The sequence below is a fragment of the Urocampus carinirostris genome, chromosome 16 (assembly GCF_059441175.1).
Source record: "Urocampus carinirostris isolate Australia breed hairy pipefish chromosome 16, RoL_Ucar_1.0, whole genome shotgun sequence".
Taxonomy (NCBI): Eukaryota; Metazoa; Chordata; class Actinopteri; order Syngnathiformes; family Syngnathidae; genus Urocampus; species Urocampus carinirostris.
The window spans coordinates 7,129,837-7,146,859 of record NC_142364.1 but is presented as its reverse complement, the minus strand read 5'-3'; the positions used below and the strand labels follow the sequence as shown (position 1 = coordinate 7,146,859).

The window sequence follows — 17,023 nt, the reverse complement described above, 5'->3', positions numbered from 1 at the left end:
TATGCAAACAGCCACATGCTAAGGGCCACTTGCTAAGGGCTACATGCCAACGGCCATACGCTGATGATTCATGCTTACATCTACATGCTAACAAGTTATGCTAACGGTTACATGTTAAGGGCTTAATGCTAACGAGTCAAGCCAAAAGCTACACACTGAAGAGTTATGCTAACTGCTACATGCTAACAGCTATATGCTAACACGATATGCTAATGGTCACATGTTAATGGCTTAATGCTAACGAGTCAGGCCAACCGCTACAAGCTAACGAGTAATGCTAACAGCTACATGCGAACGGTTACGTGATGACAATTCATGCTAACGGCAACATGCTAACTATTTATGCAAACAGCCACGTGCTAAGGGCTACATGCCAACGGCTATATGCTGATGATTCATGCTTACATCTACATGCTAACAAGTTATGTTAACGGTTACATGCTAATGGCTTAATGCTAACAAGTCAGACCAAAGGCTACACACTAACGAGTTATGCTAACTGCTACATGCTAACGGCTAAATGCTAACAATTCATGCTTACAGCAACAAGCCAACGAGTTATGCTCAGGGCTACATGCTAACGACTAAACGTTAATAGGTCTGGCCAACAGCTACATGCTAACAAGTTATGCTAACTGCTACATGCTAACAACTAATACTAACGTGTCCTCCACTCGTTAGCATCCACCATTTGCCTATGGTTACATTTCATATGGGCCTGGAAACTTCTCTGGGTACCATGTTGACCCATTGAAATGAATGGGCCCCATGCATTCTGAATGGGAAAAACCTAAACCCATTCATTGTCAATGGGGCGAAATTCATATTTTCGAAATGTTAATACACAGTGTAATAAAAGTGTTATTACTACAAATGTGATTTTTTTTTAGACTTTCTCTGAGGTATCTGCTTAGTGCTAACGACGTGCCAACGACTACATGCTAACAACTTTATGCTAAGGTTTACATGCTAACATCTGCCGGATCCAGCCCCAACTCACAATCGCAGGGGGAATTGTCTAGTTATAGTTGTTTATGTACACGTTTTATTACTATTTTGGGTACAAACATTTCGTATGTGGCTAGTTTTAGGGGGTCGCTTATACGCAACATAGGCTTATATGGGACTATTTAAGTTACTTGAGGTTGTTTTAGTTCTGCTGGTCAAAGAATAAAAATTAAGAAGTGGGTGGAATGGTGGGTCCTGAAGTCAGACCAATTGAGAAGCAGTGCACTGTACAAGGGCTACAAGTTACCTTCGAAAGTGTATTACCTGGTCCTGGAGGGTTCCCGGAGAAGCTCCATGGTGGTGATGGGCCTGAAGTTGTGAATCCCCCCTAAGGTGGCGTAAGTCGCCGCCGGATGCTCCTTCCTCCCATCGGCCGGATTGTCCACCTGGTTCCTGAAACCGCCTCCCGTGGGACTCCCGAACCCGGCCGGGGAGTAGCTGTCCCTCAGGAAGGGCAAGGTGAAATGCGCCCCGGCTTGGAAGTTCTTCCCGGGCTGGTAACCGCGCAGGGCGCTGCTACCGCGGGACAGACTGCCGTACCTGCTGCCTACGTCCCCCCTTGGGGGTCTGAAGCCATCAGGGAGGGGATGAACCTGGTTCTGGTGTCCTGGATGGATGAGTTGAGGGTCGCTGAGCTGAAAGAGTGGTTGGGGGACGGGCTGAGAAGGTTCTAGGATTTCTTCTCCTGCAGGGAGGTTGTCTTCGACCGGGACCGGAGCCTCTGAGGGAGGGGGGTTCTCCTGCTGCGGTTCTTCTGGTGGGTGGAGAACCTCTGGATCGACTGCCTTCAGCTCCTGGAAATACACGATACGACGGAGTCACGGTCAGCTTTGGGAGAACAACGTTGTAGAGGAACGTGGATTATTAACCCATTCAATGTCGGATATTTCTCTCAAATGAGAAGAGCAAGCCACGTACCCAAAATCCATAGCCGTTTTGCTAAACCTCTTTGTTAAATCACACAAAAGAGGATTAGTTTATGGCAGTAAGACATCACTCTGGGATTTCTCGCCAATGTTCTGACGATTAGATGTTACTATCTTGAAGACAAAGCCACAGAAGTGAAGCAGTTTGGATTAAGCATTAATGGTAATAGTATTACTCAAGTTTTGAGTATATTCTACTATCTCTGATTCATAATGGAAGGTAGAGCTCTAGTTGGTGATAGGAATGAGTGGAGAAGTGTTGTGAAAGGAGAGTGGGATGTTCGGGCCGTTCTAAGGGATGGGCAGGGCACCTCTATGATGCGGCATGGGTAAACCAGTGAAAGCTGTCGGGCCCTGCTGTTGAACAGAAAGAGTGTGTTGCGTCACATGGCCGTTTTCTTGTGTCCCGTTTCATCTGGATAAACGAAAGCATGAACGACTTAGGTGCAGACCGAGGTGCCTAACTTGTTTGGGTGTTTGGGCATTTGGGTTGGCCATTATCCCCCAAAAATTTTGTGTGTGTTTTTGCTACTTTTCCCTTTTTTTCTTTGTTTTTGCATGTGTTTGTCTTGCTGTCGGTCACTCTTCTCGAGGATATGACCAGGGTAGGGCGGTAGGTAGGTAGGTAGGTAGGTAGATAGATAGATAGATAGATAGATAGAGAGAGAGAGAGAGAAAGAGAGAGAGATACAGAGGGATAGGTATATAGATGGAGAGATAGATAGATAGATAGAGAGATGATAGGTATATATATATATATATATATATATATATATAGAGAGAGAGAGAGAGAGAGAGAGAGAGAGAGAGAGAGAGAGAGAGGGGTAGAGAGATGATTAGATAGATAGATAGAGAGAGAGAGAGAGAGAGAGAGAGAGAGAAAGAGAGAGAGAGAGATAGATAGGAAGGTAGATATGTAGCTATATAGATAGATATATAGATAGATATATGGATAGATATAGATATATAGATAGATAGATAGATAGATAGATAGATAGAGATAGATAGATAGAGCGATAGATAGATAGATAGATAGATAGATAGATAGATAGATAGATAGATAGATAGATAGATAGATAGATAGATAGATAGATAGATAGATAGATAGATAGATAGATAGATAGATAGATAGATAGATAGATTTTGGAGGAAAACGGCTTTTTGTGAAAGGATTCATTTCAAGCAGAACTTTCACTTGATTTCTTATGACAGGAGAAACGCTACGCTGTCCCTTTAATGTTTTCATCTAGGGTAAAGGGGTTTGGAACACATTCGCTTATTTCCATATTTTTCTATCTCTCACCTTAGTAGAATTCAGATTTACGATCCCTACCTCAGAATTGTTGAATTTAATCAATTTCTTATTCCTAGTGTATTCATATGTGACGTTTCGGTTAATATCCAAAATATTGACCTGAATAATCCAAAATGTAACCCAAAAGTACATTTGTATATTTATTTGTAAAATAAAGCTCAAGAAATGATTCATTGAAGTGAATTCTAGAAGCAAAAAAGATCCAATTAGGATGCAATCCGAGCAATAAATCAAATTTCAAAGAATAGAACTGGAACTGCCTGAAATGAATACCGTATTTTCCGCACTATAAGGCGCACCTAAAAGCCTTCATTTTTTTCAAAAGCTGACCATGCGCCTTATAATACAGTGCGCCTTATATATGGAACAAAATTAATTCGCAAAGTCTTCCAACTAATGCAGCAGCCGCCGACTCGATTTTCCCCCGAACGCCAAGTAGTCCGCGGTGTATGCTGGGATTTATTTACCGGCGTTTCATTGGCTAACCAATGTGTCAATCATCATTTGAATGGATCACTATTGGCTAAAGTTATTAGGTCAAGGGGCGGATCCTTTTTATCATTTACAGGCTGGCATTGGCTTGAACGGCGAAACAAAGCCTGCAGTTGGCCGAAAAAGATGAATGTGAATAGCACGTTGGGTTGACGGCATAGAGAAAGCATTTTTTACTATTCTGTATTCGTAAATGTTTTATTCTCCTGGATTTACTACACTCACGGATATAAGAGGACCATGGTTGTACATTATTATTGAACACAACGACTTCGGTGAGCTACTCCGGCTATATATTTTCCCTGTGTCTTGTTTCAGACTGAACTCGATGTTTCTGTGATAAGCGGTGCAGATAATGGATGGAATGGAGTGTCTATTTTTAAATTAAACTCAATTCCAAGTGTTTATTGTCATACGCACAGTAAAGTTGCCAGCGAAAATAGAAACTAAGGAATGGTTGGCATTTCTTGAATCCCAAGACTTTAACCTTCCGAATGATGGGACGATGCATTTGAGTGACATCGTACGGACACCGCATCCGCACGTGTTCTCGACACGTATTTGCGTCTTTGCAAGCTTTGGGAATGTTAAGGGGGTAATAAGTTGGACTGAACCATCTGACTGTTTTGTCGACGTTCCCATTGTAGCGCCTTATAATCCGGTGCGTCTTATGTATGTCAAATATAGGACCAAAAACTATTTTTTCAGGGTGCGCCCTATAACCCGGTGCGCCTTATAGTGCAGAAAATACGGTACATGAAATAAAGGTTTTTAAAGTCAATTTAGGATTTGAGCGACAAAACCTGATTGTAGACTTGCATCGAATGGGGTTTATTTATCGATTCGGTTCCCCCAATTTTTGGTGGGGCAACAATTACGGCAAGTCCCTTCTCCCATCCCGAAGCGGCGACAGCTTCTCATCATTTTCCAGTCGGCCTCCGTTAATTAACGAGATCCTTTTACTGCTGAGAGTAATGAGCCAAACAAGTTGATGCCGGAAATAAAAACATCCAGGTCGGGCCGATGCGCCCGAGACGAGGGAGATGGAAGGACGGGGGCTGCTTATGAGGCAGGGGCCTCGAACTCAGCAATATGCAATCAGGGATAATGGATCGTGGCTGCAGGACTGCACATAAGTTTTTTGCTGGACAGAACGACCAAAAAAACTCATCAAGACAAAAGATTTTTTACTGTGCTTGCCACCCTTTCCAGCAATATGCGATCAGGGATAATGGATCATGGCTGCAGGACTGCACTTTAGTTTTTGGGTGGTCAGAACAACAACCAAAACTCATCAGGCCAAAGAATGATGTGCTCTGTTTGCTACCACTTACAGCAATATGCGATCAGGGATAATGGATCATAGCCGCAGGAGGGTACTTCCGATTTTTGGTGGTCAGAACAACGACAAAAAAACTCATCAGAACCAACAAAAAATTGCTCTGCTTGCCACCACTTCCAGCAATATGCAATCAGGGATAATGGATCGTGGCTGCAGGACTGCACATAAGTTTTTTGCTGGACAGACCGACCAAAAAAACTCATCAAGACAAAAGATTTTTTACTGTGCTTGCCACCCTTTCCAGCAATATGCGATCAGGGATAATGGATCATGGCTGCAGGACTGCACTTTAGTTTTTGGGTGGTCAGAACAAAAAACCAAAACTCATCAGGCCAAAGAATTATGTGCTCTGTTTGCTACCACTTACAGCAATATGCGATCAGGGATAATGGATCATAGCCGCAGGAGGGTACTTCTGATTTTTGGTGGTCAGAACAACGACAAAAATACTGGTCAGAACCAACAAAAAATTGCTCTGCTTGCCACCACTTCCAGCAATATGAGATCAGGGATAATGGATCGTGGCTTCAGGACTCGCTTTAGCTCGGGGGACTCGTGGTGGGACAAAAAAATCCCTTCATTTGTTCATTTGACCTCTGAAAAGTGATGGGTCCCGGGGACCCGCATGCTCAAAAATCTATGGGTCCCAACCAATGTTCCCTGTAGTTTTCCAGGGGTCTGAGTTCGATCTATCTATCTATCTATCTATCTATCTATCTATATAACTATCTCTCTATATATCTATCTATCTATCTATCTATCTATCTATCTATATAACTATCTCTCTATGTATCTATCTATATACCTATCATCTATCTATCTATCTATCTATATAACTATCTCTCTATCTATCTGTCTATCTATCTATCTATCTATCTCTATCCATCTATCTACCTATATAACTATCTCTCTATATATCTATCTATCTATCTATCTATCTATATAACTATCTCTCTATATATCTATCTATCTATCTATCTATATAACTATCTCTCTATATATCTATCTATCTATCTATCTATATAACTATCTCTCTATCTATCTATCTATCTATCTATCTATTTATCTATCTCTATCCATCTATCTATCTATATAACTATCTCTCTATATATCTATCTATCTATCTATCTATATAACTATCTCTCTATCTATCTATCTATCTATCTATCTATCTATCTATCTATCTATCTATCTATCTATCTATCTATCTATCTATCTATCTATCTATATAACTATCTCTCTATCTATCTATCTATCTATCTATCTATCTATCTATCTATCTATCTCTATCCATCTATCTATCTATATAACTATCTCTCTATATATCTATCTATCTATCTATCTATATAACTATCTCTCTATCTATCTATCTATCTATCTATCTATCTATCTATCTATCTATATAACTATCTCTCTATGTATCTATCTATATACCTATCATCTATCTATCTATCTATCTATCTATCTATCTATCTATCTATCTATCTATATAACTATCTCTCTATGTATCTATCTATATACCTATCATCTATCTATCTATCTATCTATCTATCTATCTATCTATCTATCTATCTATCTATCTATCTATCTATCTATCTATCTATCTATCTATCTATCTATCTCTCTATCTCTATCCATCTATCTATCTATATAACTATCTCTCTATATATCTATCTATCTATCTATCTATCTATATAACTATCTCTCTATGTATCTATCTATATACCTATCATCTATCTATCTATCTATTTATCTATCTATATAACTATCTCTCTATCTATCTATCTATATACCTATCATCTATCTATCTATCTATCTATCTATATAACTATCTCTCTATCTATCTGTCTATCTATCTATCTATCTATCTATCTATCTATCTCTATCCATCTATCTATCTATATAACTATCTCTCTATATATCTATCTATCTATCTATCTATATAACTATCTCTCTATATATATATCTATCTATCTATCTATCTATCTATATAACTATCTCTCTATATATATATCTATCTATCTATCTATCTATATAACTATCTCTCTATCTATCTATCTAGCTATCTATCTATTTATCTATCTATCTATCTATCTATCTATCTATCTATCTATCTATCTATCTATATAACTATCTCTCTATCTATCTATCTATCTATCTATCTATCTATCTATCTATCTATCTATCTATCTATCTATCTATCTATCTATCTATCTATCTATCTATCCATCTATCTATCTATATAACTATCTCTCTATATATCTATCTATCTATCTATCTATATAACTATCTCTCTATCTATCTATCTATCTATCTATCTATCTATCTATATAACTATCTCTCTATGTATCTATCTATATACCTATCATCTATCTATCTATCTATCTATCTATCTATCTATCTATCTATCTATATAACTATCTCTCTATGTATCTATCTATATACCTATCATCTATCTATCTATCTATCTATCTATCTATCTATCTATCTATCTATCTATCTATCTATCTATCTATCTCTCTATCTCTATCCATCTATCTATCTATATAACTATCTCTCTATATATCTATCTATCTATCTATCTATCTATATAACTATCTCTCTATGTATCTATCTATATACCTATCATCTATCTATCTATCTATCTATCTATCTATATAACTATCTCTCTATGTATCTATCTATATACCTATCATCTATCTATCTATCTATCTATCTATCTATCTATCTATATAACTATCTCTCTATCTATCTGTCTATCTATCTATCTATCTATCTATCTATCTCTATCCATCTATCTATCTATATAACTATCTCTCTATATATCTATCTATCTATCTATCTATCTATCTATATAACTATCTCTCTATATATCTATCTATCTATCTATCTATCTATATAACTATCTCTCTATATATCTATCTATCTATCTATCTATCTATCTATCTATCTATCTATCTATCTATCTATATAACTATCTCTCTATCTATCTATCTATCTATCTATCTATCTATTTATCTATCTCTATCCATCTATCTATCTATATAACTATCTCTCTATATATCTATCTATCTATCTATCTATATAACTATCTCTCTATCTATCTATCTATCTATCTATCTATCTATCTATCTATCTATCTATCTATATAACTATCTCTCTATCTATCTATCTATCTATCTATCTATCTATCTATCTATCTATCCATCTATCTATCTATATAACTATCTCTCTATATATCTATCTATCTATCTATCTATATAACTATCTCTCTATCTATCTATCTATCTATCTATCTATCTATCTATCTATCTATCTATCTATCTATCTATCTATATAACTATCTCTCTATGTATCTATCTATATACCTATCATCTATCTATCTATCTATCTATCTATCTATCTATCTATCTATCTATCTATCTATCTCTATCCATCTATCTATCTATATAACTATCTCTCTATATATCTATCTATATAACTATCTCTCTATCTATCTATCTATCTATCTATCTATCTATCTATCTATCTATATAACTATCTCTCTATGTATCTATCTATATACCTATCATCTATCTATCTATCTATCTATCTATCTATCTATCTATCTATCTATCTATCTATCTATCTATCTATCTATCTATCTATCTATCTATCTATCTCTATCCATCTATCTATCTATATAACTATCTCTCTATATATCTATCTATATAACTATCTCTCTATCTATCTATCTATCTATCTATCTATCTATCTATATAACTATCTCTCTATGTATCTATCTATATACCTATCATCTATCTATCTATCTATCTATCTATCTATCTATCTATCTATCTATCTATCTATATAACTATCTATCTATATACCTATCTATCTATCTATCTATCTATCTCTATCCATCTATCTATCTATATAACTATCTCTCTATATATCTATCTATATAACTATCTCTCTATCTATCTATCTATCTATCTATCTATCTATCTATCTATCTATCTATATAACTATCTCTCTATGTATCTATTTATATACCTATCATCTATCTATCTATCTATCTATCTATCTATCTATCTATCTATCTATCTATCTATCTATCTATCTATCTATCTATCTATCTATATAACTATCTATCTATCTATCTATCTATCTATCTATCTATCTATCTATCTATCTATCTATCTATCTATCTATCTATCTATCTATCTATCTATCTATCTATCTATCTATCTATCTATATAACTATCTCTCTATATATCTATCTATATATCTACATATCTACCTTCTATCTTCGATCTCTCTCCTCTTTTTATTAGGGTTCGCCCTATCGTACATAAGTCTCAACTTCTCTAAAGGGAGGGGTTCTATCTAACTGGTGGAGACCGCATTCTAACTGTTGCTACGCAGAGTTAATCAATCTTCTTTTGCACGCCTTGCTTTTCGCCCGATGATCACGGCTGGTTTCTGTTTGGACACCTCCTTTCTTCTTTCGAGGCTTTCGGTGAAAAACAACTTGAGTTATTGCATGCATAAAAGGAAAATCATTACACAGATTATTCCAGGGCAAGTTGCACCCATTGGTATGTGAGATAAAGGGACAGACTGTACTGTACTATTGCAAAGGTTGTACGGCCTACAAACCTCGTTTTGTTCTTACACTTCTTTTACATTTTTAAGCGGAAGTGAAATGTTGGCAACAAGATTCACTTGATATCATTGGAAATTATTTGAATGCAACACAAACTTTTTCCTGTCGTGTCCAGCATGGTCGCCGTGGCGACCGGCTGGCCCCGCCCCCTGGGCACGGCTGCAGTAGATCAGCTAATTTGCGTGCGTGCTACTTAAGGGTGGGTTGTGGGTTTTGCGGGTGCTGGCTCATTGCATTTTCTGTTTTGCATTTTCTGTCTGCATTTCCCGTTCTGTTTTGCTCCGTCCTGTTTTGTTTGAGTCGGAAGAAACCCGTGTTTGCACGTTTTTTTGTTAAAGCCTGTTTGTTCTGTCTTGTCCTTGAGTTTTGGACGACTTTTGTTTTGGTAAATAAAAGTTTTGATCGTCAATGCAATTGAGTTCTCCCTTCCTCCCTCCTGCCTCCGTTCTGGTCCGGTCTCCCTCGTGACATTTCCGTGTTTTTTTCTACTTTTTTTTTTAATTCCTTTAAAAAAAATCTCATTGTGTTTATTTTTTCCGAGCTGTTACTTTTTTCTTTTTGTTCTCTGTTTACTTTTTTCTTACGTTTCTTTCTTTTCTTTTTTTCTGGCTTTTTTCTAAATTTTTCCTTCTTTCTTTCTCTTCCTTTTGTTTCTTTTTTTCTCAGCTTTTCACAACTTTTTCATTTTGGTATTTTTTCTTTTTTGTTCTATTCCCCCCTTCTTTTAAGTCATTTTGTGCATAGTTTTACATAATATTTGGTCATGTTGGGATGAAAGAAGCAAAAACAACATGAAGAGCCGTTTAGGACCCTAAAGAGCCGGTTCCTTTTAGTGAGCCGAGCCGAAGAAGCCGTTTCTCGACAAACTCTTCTAACTTTACTCAACTTTGTTCTACTTCGACTCGACTTCAAAATACCGCATTTAGGACACAACGTCAGGGGAACCCGTGTATTTTTACCTTCATGCACAGTAACTTTGACTTAAGTCGCTTCTTAATTGGTCATTTTGAGCCCTGATTTTTGTGCGCTGGCTAGATTTTCTTGTGCGCTGAGAATGTGCGGGCAGTGCGCAATTGCGCACGCGTGCAGCTTAGAGGGAACACTGGTCCCAACAGAGATCTATGAGTCCCCAAAATTTAGCGTTATCAAGGTTGAAATTGTTAATCGGCGAAAAAAATATAAAATATAAATCTATAAATTCATTCAGTTTTAACCATCACAGTTAATTGGTAATACAAAGCAGTTATCACTTCAGGTTTTTAGTTCATAAACCCACAGAACCAGCTGTAAACACCCCCAAAACTCCAGCAAAGGACTCAGAGCAATTTGATTGGGTGAGCTGAAGAAATGGGCAAAGCTATACAAACAGCAAAAACGGACCACAACGCTCTTAAGTGACTGCAGGAGGGAGACATATTTGATTAAATCATCAAACACGGACAGACTTAGGAGATCATTTCTTCCTCATGCCATGAGGCTCTTTAACTCCACCCGGGGAGTAAAAGCCCACATTAAACCCCAACCCCACATTTGCATATTACCCTATTTTTATTACAGTGTGTATTTTAAGTAGCACTATTTGAATACTCTATATTAACACGTTATATTGGGTATTTTTGTATTCTATTTCTTATATTTTATTATTTTGTTTTTCAACACAAGGATATTGCTGGAAGTGTGAATTTCCCTACGGGGATGAATAAAGTATCTCTCTATCCATCTATGTATCTATCAAACATCACACAGTGAAATAGAATGTGCTGAAGAGAGCCGGTTAAGGAAGATTTGTTGAACGTTGTCCTAAAATATGGATATGGTGTGGCTCTCTCCAAAAAAAATTGAAAAAATTATTAATTGTTTTGCTTTTATGATTCTTCGGGTCGAAAGGCTTCTCGAGCCCTGCTTTACAGGCAAAATAAATCGCTGAATTGTAATTTTTTTGTCATTATCACTTCAGGAATTCAATTCAGCGGCTAGTTTTCGTATATCATCCGATGAATCGATTCAGCAGCAGATTAATCGTCGGATTAATCGCGCACCTCGACGTCGGTCTGCAGAGGCGTGTCGGCCTCAGCGGAGCTCTCGTTGATGGACGTCACGGCCGAGGCGACGGATGTGTCGTCGTTGTTGCCGGCGGAAACCGACGTCACATCCGACCGTTTGGCATCCTGCGAGGGCGACGGAGCGGCAGGCACCTCTGAGCTCTGCTCCTGAAAACGCAAAACATTTGGAAACGTTTCTTTATCTTAGACGGAAGTACAGTAATGGAGAAAAAAGAACTGCCAGGGCCGGGAAAAGTGTGCACTGCTAGTCCCCTCTGGCTGCAATATGCGATCTGGGATAATGGATCATGGCATAATGAGTGCAGTTCACTATATTAGTTGACAGAACGACCAAAATAACTCATTAGGCCAAACAAAAATGTGCTCTGTTTGCCACCACTTACAGCAATATGCGATCAGGGATAATGGATCATAGTCGCTGGAGGGTACTTATGATTTTTGGTGGTCAGAACAACGACAAAAAAACTCATCAGAACCAACAAAAATTGCTCTGCTTGCCACCACTTACAGCAGTATGCAATCAGGGATAATGGATCGTGGCTTCAGGACTGCACTTTAGCTGTTTGGTGGTCAGAAAAACAACCAAAACTCATCAGGCCAAACAAAAATTTACTTTTCTTGCCACCGCCTTCAGCAATATGCGATCAGGGATAATGGATTGCGGCTGCAGGACTGCACTTACATTTTTTTGCTGGACAGAACGACCAAAAAAACTCATCAGGCCAAACAAAAATGTACTTTGCTTGCCACCGCTTGCACCAATATGCGATCAAGGATAATGGATCGTGGCTTCAGGACTGCACTTTAGTTTTTGGGTGGTCAGAAAACCAACTGAAACTCATCAGCCAAACAAGAATTTACTTTGCTTGCCACCATTTCCAGCAATATGCGATCAGGGATAATGGATCGTGGCTGCAGGACTGCACTTTAGTTTTTGGGTGGTCAGAAAACCAACTGAAACTCATCAGCCAAAAAAGAATTTACTTTGCTTGCCACCGTTTCCAGCAATATGCGATCAGGGATAATGGATCGTGGCTGCAGGACTGCACTTTAGTTTTTTGGGTGGTCAGAATAACAACCAAAACTCATCAGGCCAAACAAAAATTTACTTTGCTTGCCACCGCCTTCAGCAATATGCGATCAGGGATAATGGATCGCGGCTGCAGGACTGCACATACGTTTTTTGCTGTGCTTGCCACCCTTTCCAGCAATATGCGATCAGGGATAATGGATCATGGCTGCAGGACTGCACTTTAGTTTTTGGGTGGTCAGAACAACAACCAGAACTCCTCAGGCCCAACAAAAATTTACTTTGCTTGCCACCGCTTGTAGTACTATGCGATCAGGGATAATGGATTGCGGCTGCTGGACTGCACTTTAGTTTTTTGGTGGTCAGAACAACAACCAAAACTCATCAGGCCAAAGAATTATGTGCTCTGTTTGCTACCACATATAGCATATGTGATCAGGGATAATGGATCATGGCCACAGGAGTACTTCCTATCTCTTTTACTCTCTCTGTCTCTCTTTTTCTCTTTCTTTGTTCCTCTTTGTCTCTTTCCCGCTGTGCCTTTTTACCTTATTTTGCTCTAACTTTCTTTTTTCCTTTTCTCTCTTTTCTCTTTCTCTCCTTATACCCTTCACGCTATCTTTTCTCTTTTCTCTCCTTCTGCCTTTCTATTTCTCTTTGGATTTCCTTCTTCCTCTCCCTTCCTTTTCCCCCTCTCTCACGCCTTTTTGTCTTTTGTTTCTCTCGCTCTCTCCCTCTCTCTCTTTTTCTTTCTTTGTCCCGCCCTCTCTCCTTTTCCCTCCCTCTTTCTCTTTTCTCTTTATCTCTTTTTTTCTTTCTCTTTAATCTACTAGTCCGGCCCCCGACAGAATGTTTGTTCTAGCGTGTGGCCCCCGAGTTAAAATGAGTTCGACACCCCTGGCCTAGGAGGGGGAGAAGGTAGGTTAATTGGACACACCTCTGCCCAGTTCAAACCCCAGTTGGGGCTATCTGGTGGTAGGAGGCGTGTACAACCCCAACATCGGCCCCTCAATTCCCTAACATATTTTTCCGAGTGTAAAATGGGAAAACTGTGCCCCCAAAAAATACCTTTTTGGAGGCTCCAACACACGACAACAACAAAAAATGACCCTGCACGAAAAAAATTGCATGGTTTTATGTGTAGTTCATCAATCATATGGACGGAGGCGCTATAGAGCGCGAGGGTACGGATAAAATGGCGAAAAGCTAATCAACTCCGTCCTTTTTTCCCTCTCTCTGCCGCTCTCGATCGCCCGGTTCGACCGGGAAAAAGAGAAGAAAATCGGAAAGCTCTGGATTGTTCGTTTCATATGTGGGGTGTGTTTGTTTTATTTGACTTTATGGAACAGGGGGGAGGGGTTGTTCTGAGTTAAAGCCTATTCAAATAATTCAGCACAGCGTGACTAAAAAGTGCAGCGACCGAATAGATCATCTGAATAGAGCGCCGGAAAAACAGGTGGGAAACCAATAATTCCAGATTTTTTAACTCCAAAAGAGACCAAAACAACAATGGCGGATCTGCCTGACGAAAAGAGAGAAACGAAGAAATAGACAGAAAAAAAGACAGTCAGGAAGAGAGAGAAAGTGAAAAAAGTGAGGTAGGTAGTGAAAAAAAGGTAGAAAAAAAAATAGGAAGGAGAGATCAAGAAAGAGAGAGAGAGAGAGAGAGAGAGAGAGAGAGAGAGAGAGAGAGAGAGAGAGAGAGAGAGAGAGAGAGAGAGAGAGAGAGAGAGAGAGAGAGAGAGAGACAGAGAAACAAACAAATAGAAAAAAGTGATGGAACAAATCAGTTTTCGAACAGGGTTCTGGAACGGATTATGGTCAAGAACCGAGGTTCCACTGTTACATGAATTTCACTCTCTCTCTCTCTCTCTCTCTCTCTCTACCCGTATTCTATATGGTGTACTGTATACAGGGAGGGGGGGTATACTGTATACCTGTATACGTTTTTTAAGCATTTTTGAAGGGGGGCCGCTACTTCGCGGATTTTCAGTTTTCGTGGGTGGTCTCGGTCCCCATTAACCGCGATAACCGAGGGATTACTGTATGCTGTTACTACGCATCCCCCCTCCACAGTAAAAGTTGCCGCTATGCCCCCCTCCCCTAAAGAGTGAAATGCTGCATGGTCACGTTTAGCGGGGGGGGGGGGGCGACATCACGTGACACCATGCAAGATTTTCGGGTGATAATATGGCTCGGCGCGCACGCGCTCGGCCACGCGCGCGCGCTTGATGAAGATGCGACCATCGTGCAAGGAGACTGCACCGAACAGAAAGCCATTGACACCCCCCCAGGAGGAGGAGGACAGGCCCGTGCACGCGCATTGTCACACGCAGAGGGACAGACAGGCAGACGCGCGCACGTGCACGTACCTCCTTGACTCGCGCGGGCATGATGGGGGACCTCCTTCCTTCCGAACGGATGCAAAAGGGGGGTTTCTCCTCCTTCTCTCTCCTCCGCTTTAATTGATGGTGGTGAGCATGCGGCGCGTGCACGCGTGCACACGCGCACACGCTCTCGTGCTGCTGCTGCTGCTGCTGCGTCTTGCTGCTGCACCGCCTCCCGTCACTCTCGCACTTTGCAGGCAAACGCAAAGGCATGCGCGCCGTTTAGTGGAGTGGTGGGTCGTTCGCGGACGAAACGGCGAGAGACGGTTGCTTGTCGGTCGGTAAAGAGTCGGCTCCCATCAGATCGCTCGATTTCTCTTTCTTTCTCTCCTGCTCCTCTTTTTTTATGTCTTTATCTCCTCCTATTGTTTTTTTCTTCTTTTTTCTTCTTTTCTCATTCCCTCTCTTTTCCCCTTGTCTCCCACTCTCTCCTTTCTCCCTTTCTCTCAGTTTTCTCTTTTTTTCTGTCTCTTTCCCTCGCTTTTATAATTCTGTTATCATTTCATATATCTCTCTCTCTCTCTTTCTCTTTCTTTTCTTTCTGTTTTACGCTTTCTCTCCTTTCCTGTCTCCTTCTCTCTTCTCACTTTTTGCCTTTCTACTGGTCTCTCTCTCTCTTTAACTTTTTTTGCCTGTTTGTCTCCTTTTCTCTACCCCCCTTTTCTGCCCTTCTCTCTCTCTCTCTCTCTCTCTCTTTCTTTCTCTCTCTTGCTCTCACGCCCCTTTCTCTTCTTTAAAATCTTTCTCTTAGAGAACTTCTCTCTTGCTTTCTCACTTTTCTCTCTCTTTCTCTATCTCTATTTGTCTCTCTTTTTATCTTTATCAGTCATTTTTCTCTCTCTTTTCCCCTCTTTCTGTCTTTCTTTCTCTGTGTCTTTTTCTCTTTCCTCCCCTTCTCTCTCCTTTTCTCTTTCCCCCTCACTCTCTTTCTCTCTCTGACACTTTTTCTCTAACTTTGCTAACTGTTCTTTCCCTTTCTTATCTCTACTTCTCTCGCTCTCTCTTCTCTACCTTTTGTTACCTCTCTCTCTCTTCTCTAGCTTCGTTACATCTCTCTCTTTCTCTCTCTTCTCTATTTTTCTTTCCTTCTCTCCCTTTCTCCCTCTCTTTCTCTATCTCTCTCTCTCTTTCTTTCTTTATCTTTATCATTTTTCTCTCTCTTTCTCATGTTTCCTTCTTTCTCTCTTTTTATCTTCCCATTCTCTGTGTCTCTTTCTCTTTCCCCACCTTTTCTCTCTTTTTCTTTGTCCCCTCCACTCCCTTTCTCTCCCTTTCTATTTTTTTTTTTGTCTTTCTCTTGCCGTCACTTTTTCTTTAACTTCTCCACGTTTCCTTTCCCTTTTCTCCTTCTCTCTCTTATCTACCTTTTATTCCCCCCTCTCTCTCTCTTCTCTACCTTTCTTTCCCTCTTTCCCATCCTCCCTCTCTCTCTCTCTTTCTCCTTTTCTCCTCCCCTTCTCTCTCTCCTCCCCTACATTTGCATAATGAATTCATTCAGATCATAATTTTCCATTATCATCGGTAACACATCCCCAAAAATCTGAAGAACCATTTAGGAACCGAAAGAGTCGGCTCTTTTTAGTGAGCCGAGCCTAAAAAGCCGGTTCCCTAAAAAGAGCCGAAATTCCCAACACTAACGCGTAAGAGGGGGCTGTTAGGGGACCCCCACCCCCCAACACTCCTGCTCCTCCCCCCTTGCAGTTCACGCGTACGCTATTAGCAAGGTGCTGAATTCCCTCCAAAAATATAGAAAATATAATAATAATAATAATAAAAAAATTCAGCGGCTCACCAAGAGCTGCAACTGCCACC

At 39.6% G+C, this 17,023-nt stretch overlaps 1 protein-coding gene across 1 annotated transcript in view; it reads right to left on the bottom strand.

Moving 5' to 3' along the window:
* LOC148350104 (splicing regulator ARVCF-like) overlaps nt 1-15,379 on the bottom strand; it is a 46,979-nt gene extending 31,600 nt beyond the window's left edge. Inside the window, exons 1-3 of the mRNA XM_088355993.1 lie at nt 15,197-15,379; nt 11,771-11,941; nt 1,273-1,802 (exon numbers count right to left, since the gene is read on the bottom strand). Of these exons, the coding sequence (XP_088212119.1) occupies nt 1,273-1,802; nt 11,771-11,941; nt 15,197-15,217 (722 nt within the window). The 5' untranslated portion in view covers nt 15,218-15,379. The remainder of the gene's footprint in view (nt 1-1,272; nt 1,803-11,770; nt 11,942-15,196) is intronic.
* Nucleotides 15,380-17,023: the final 1,644 nt, after the last annotated feature.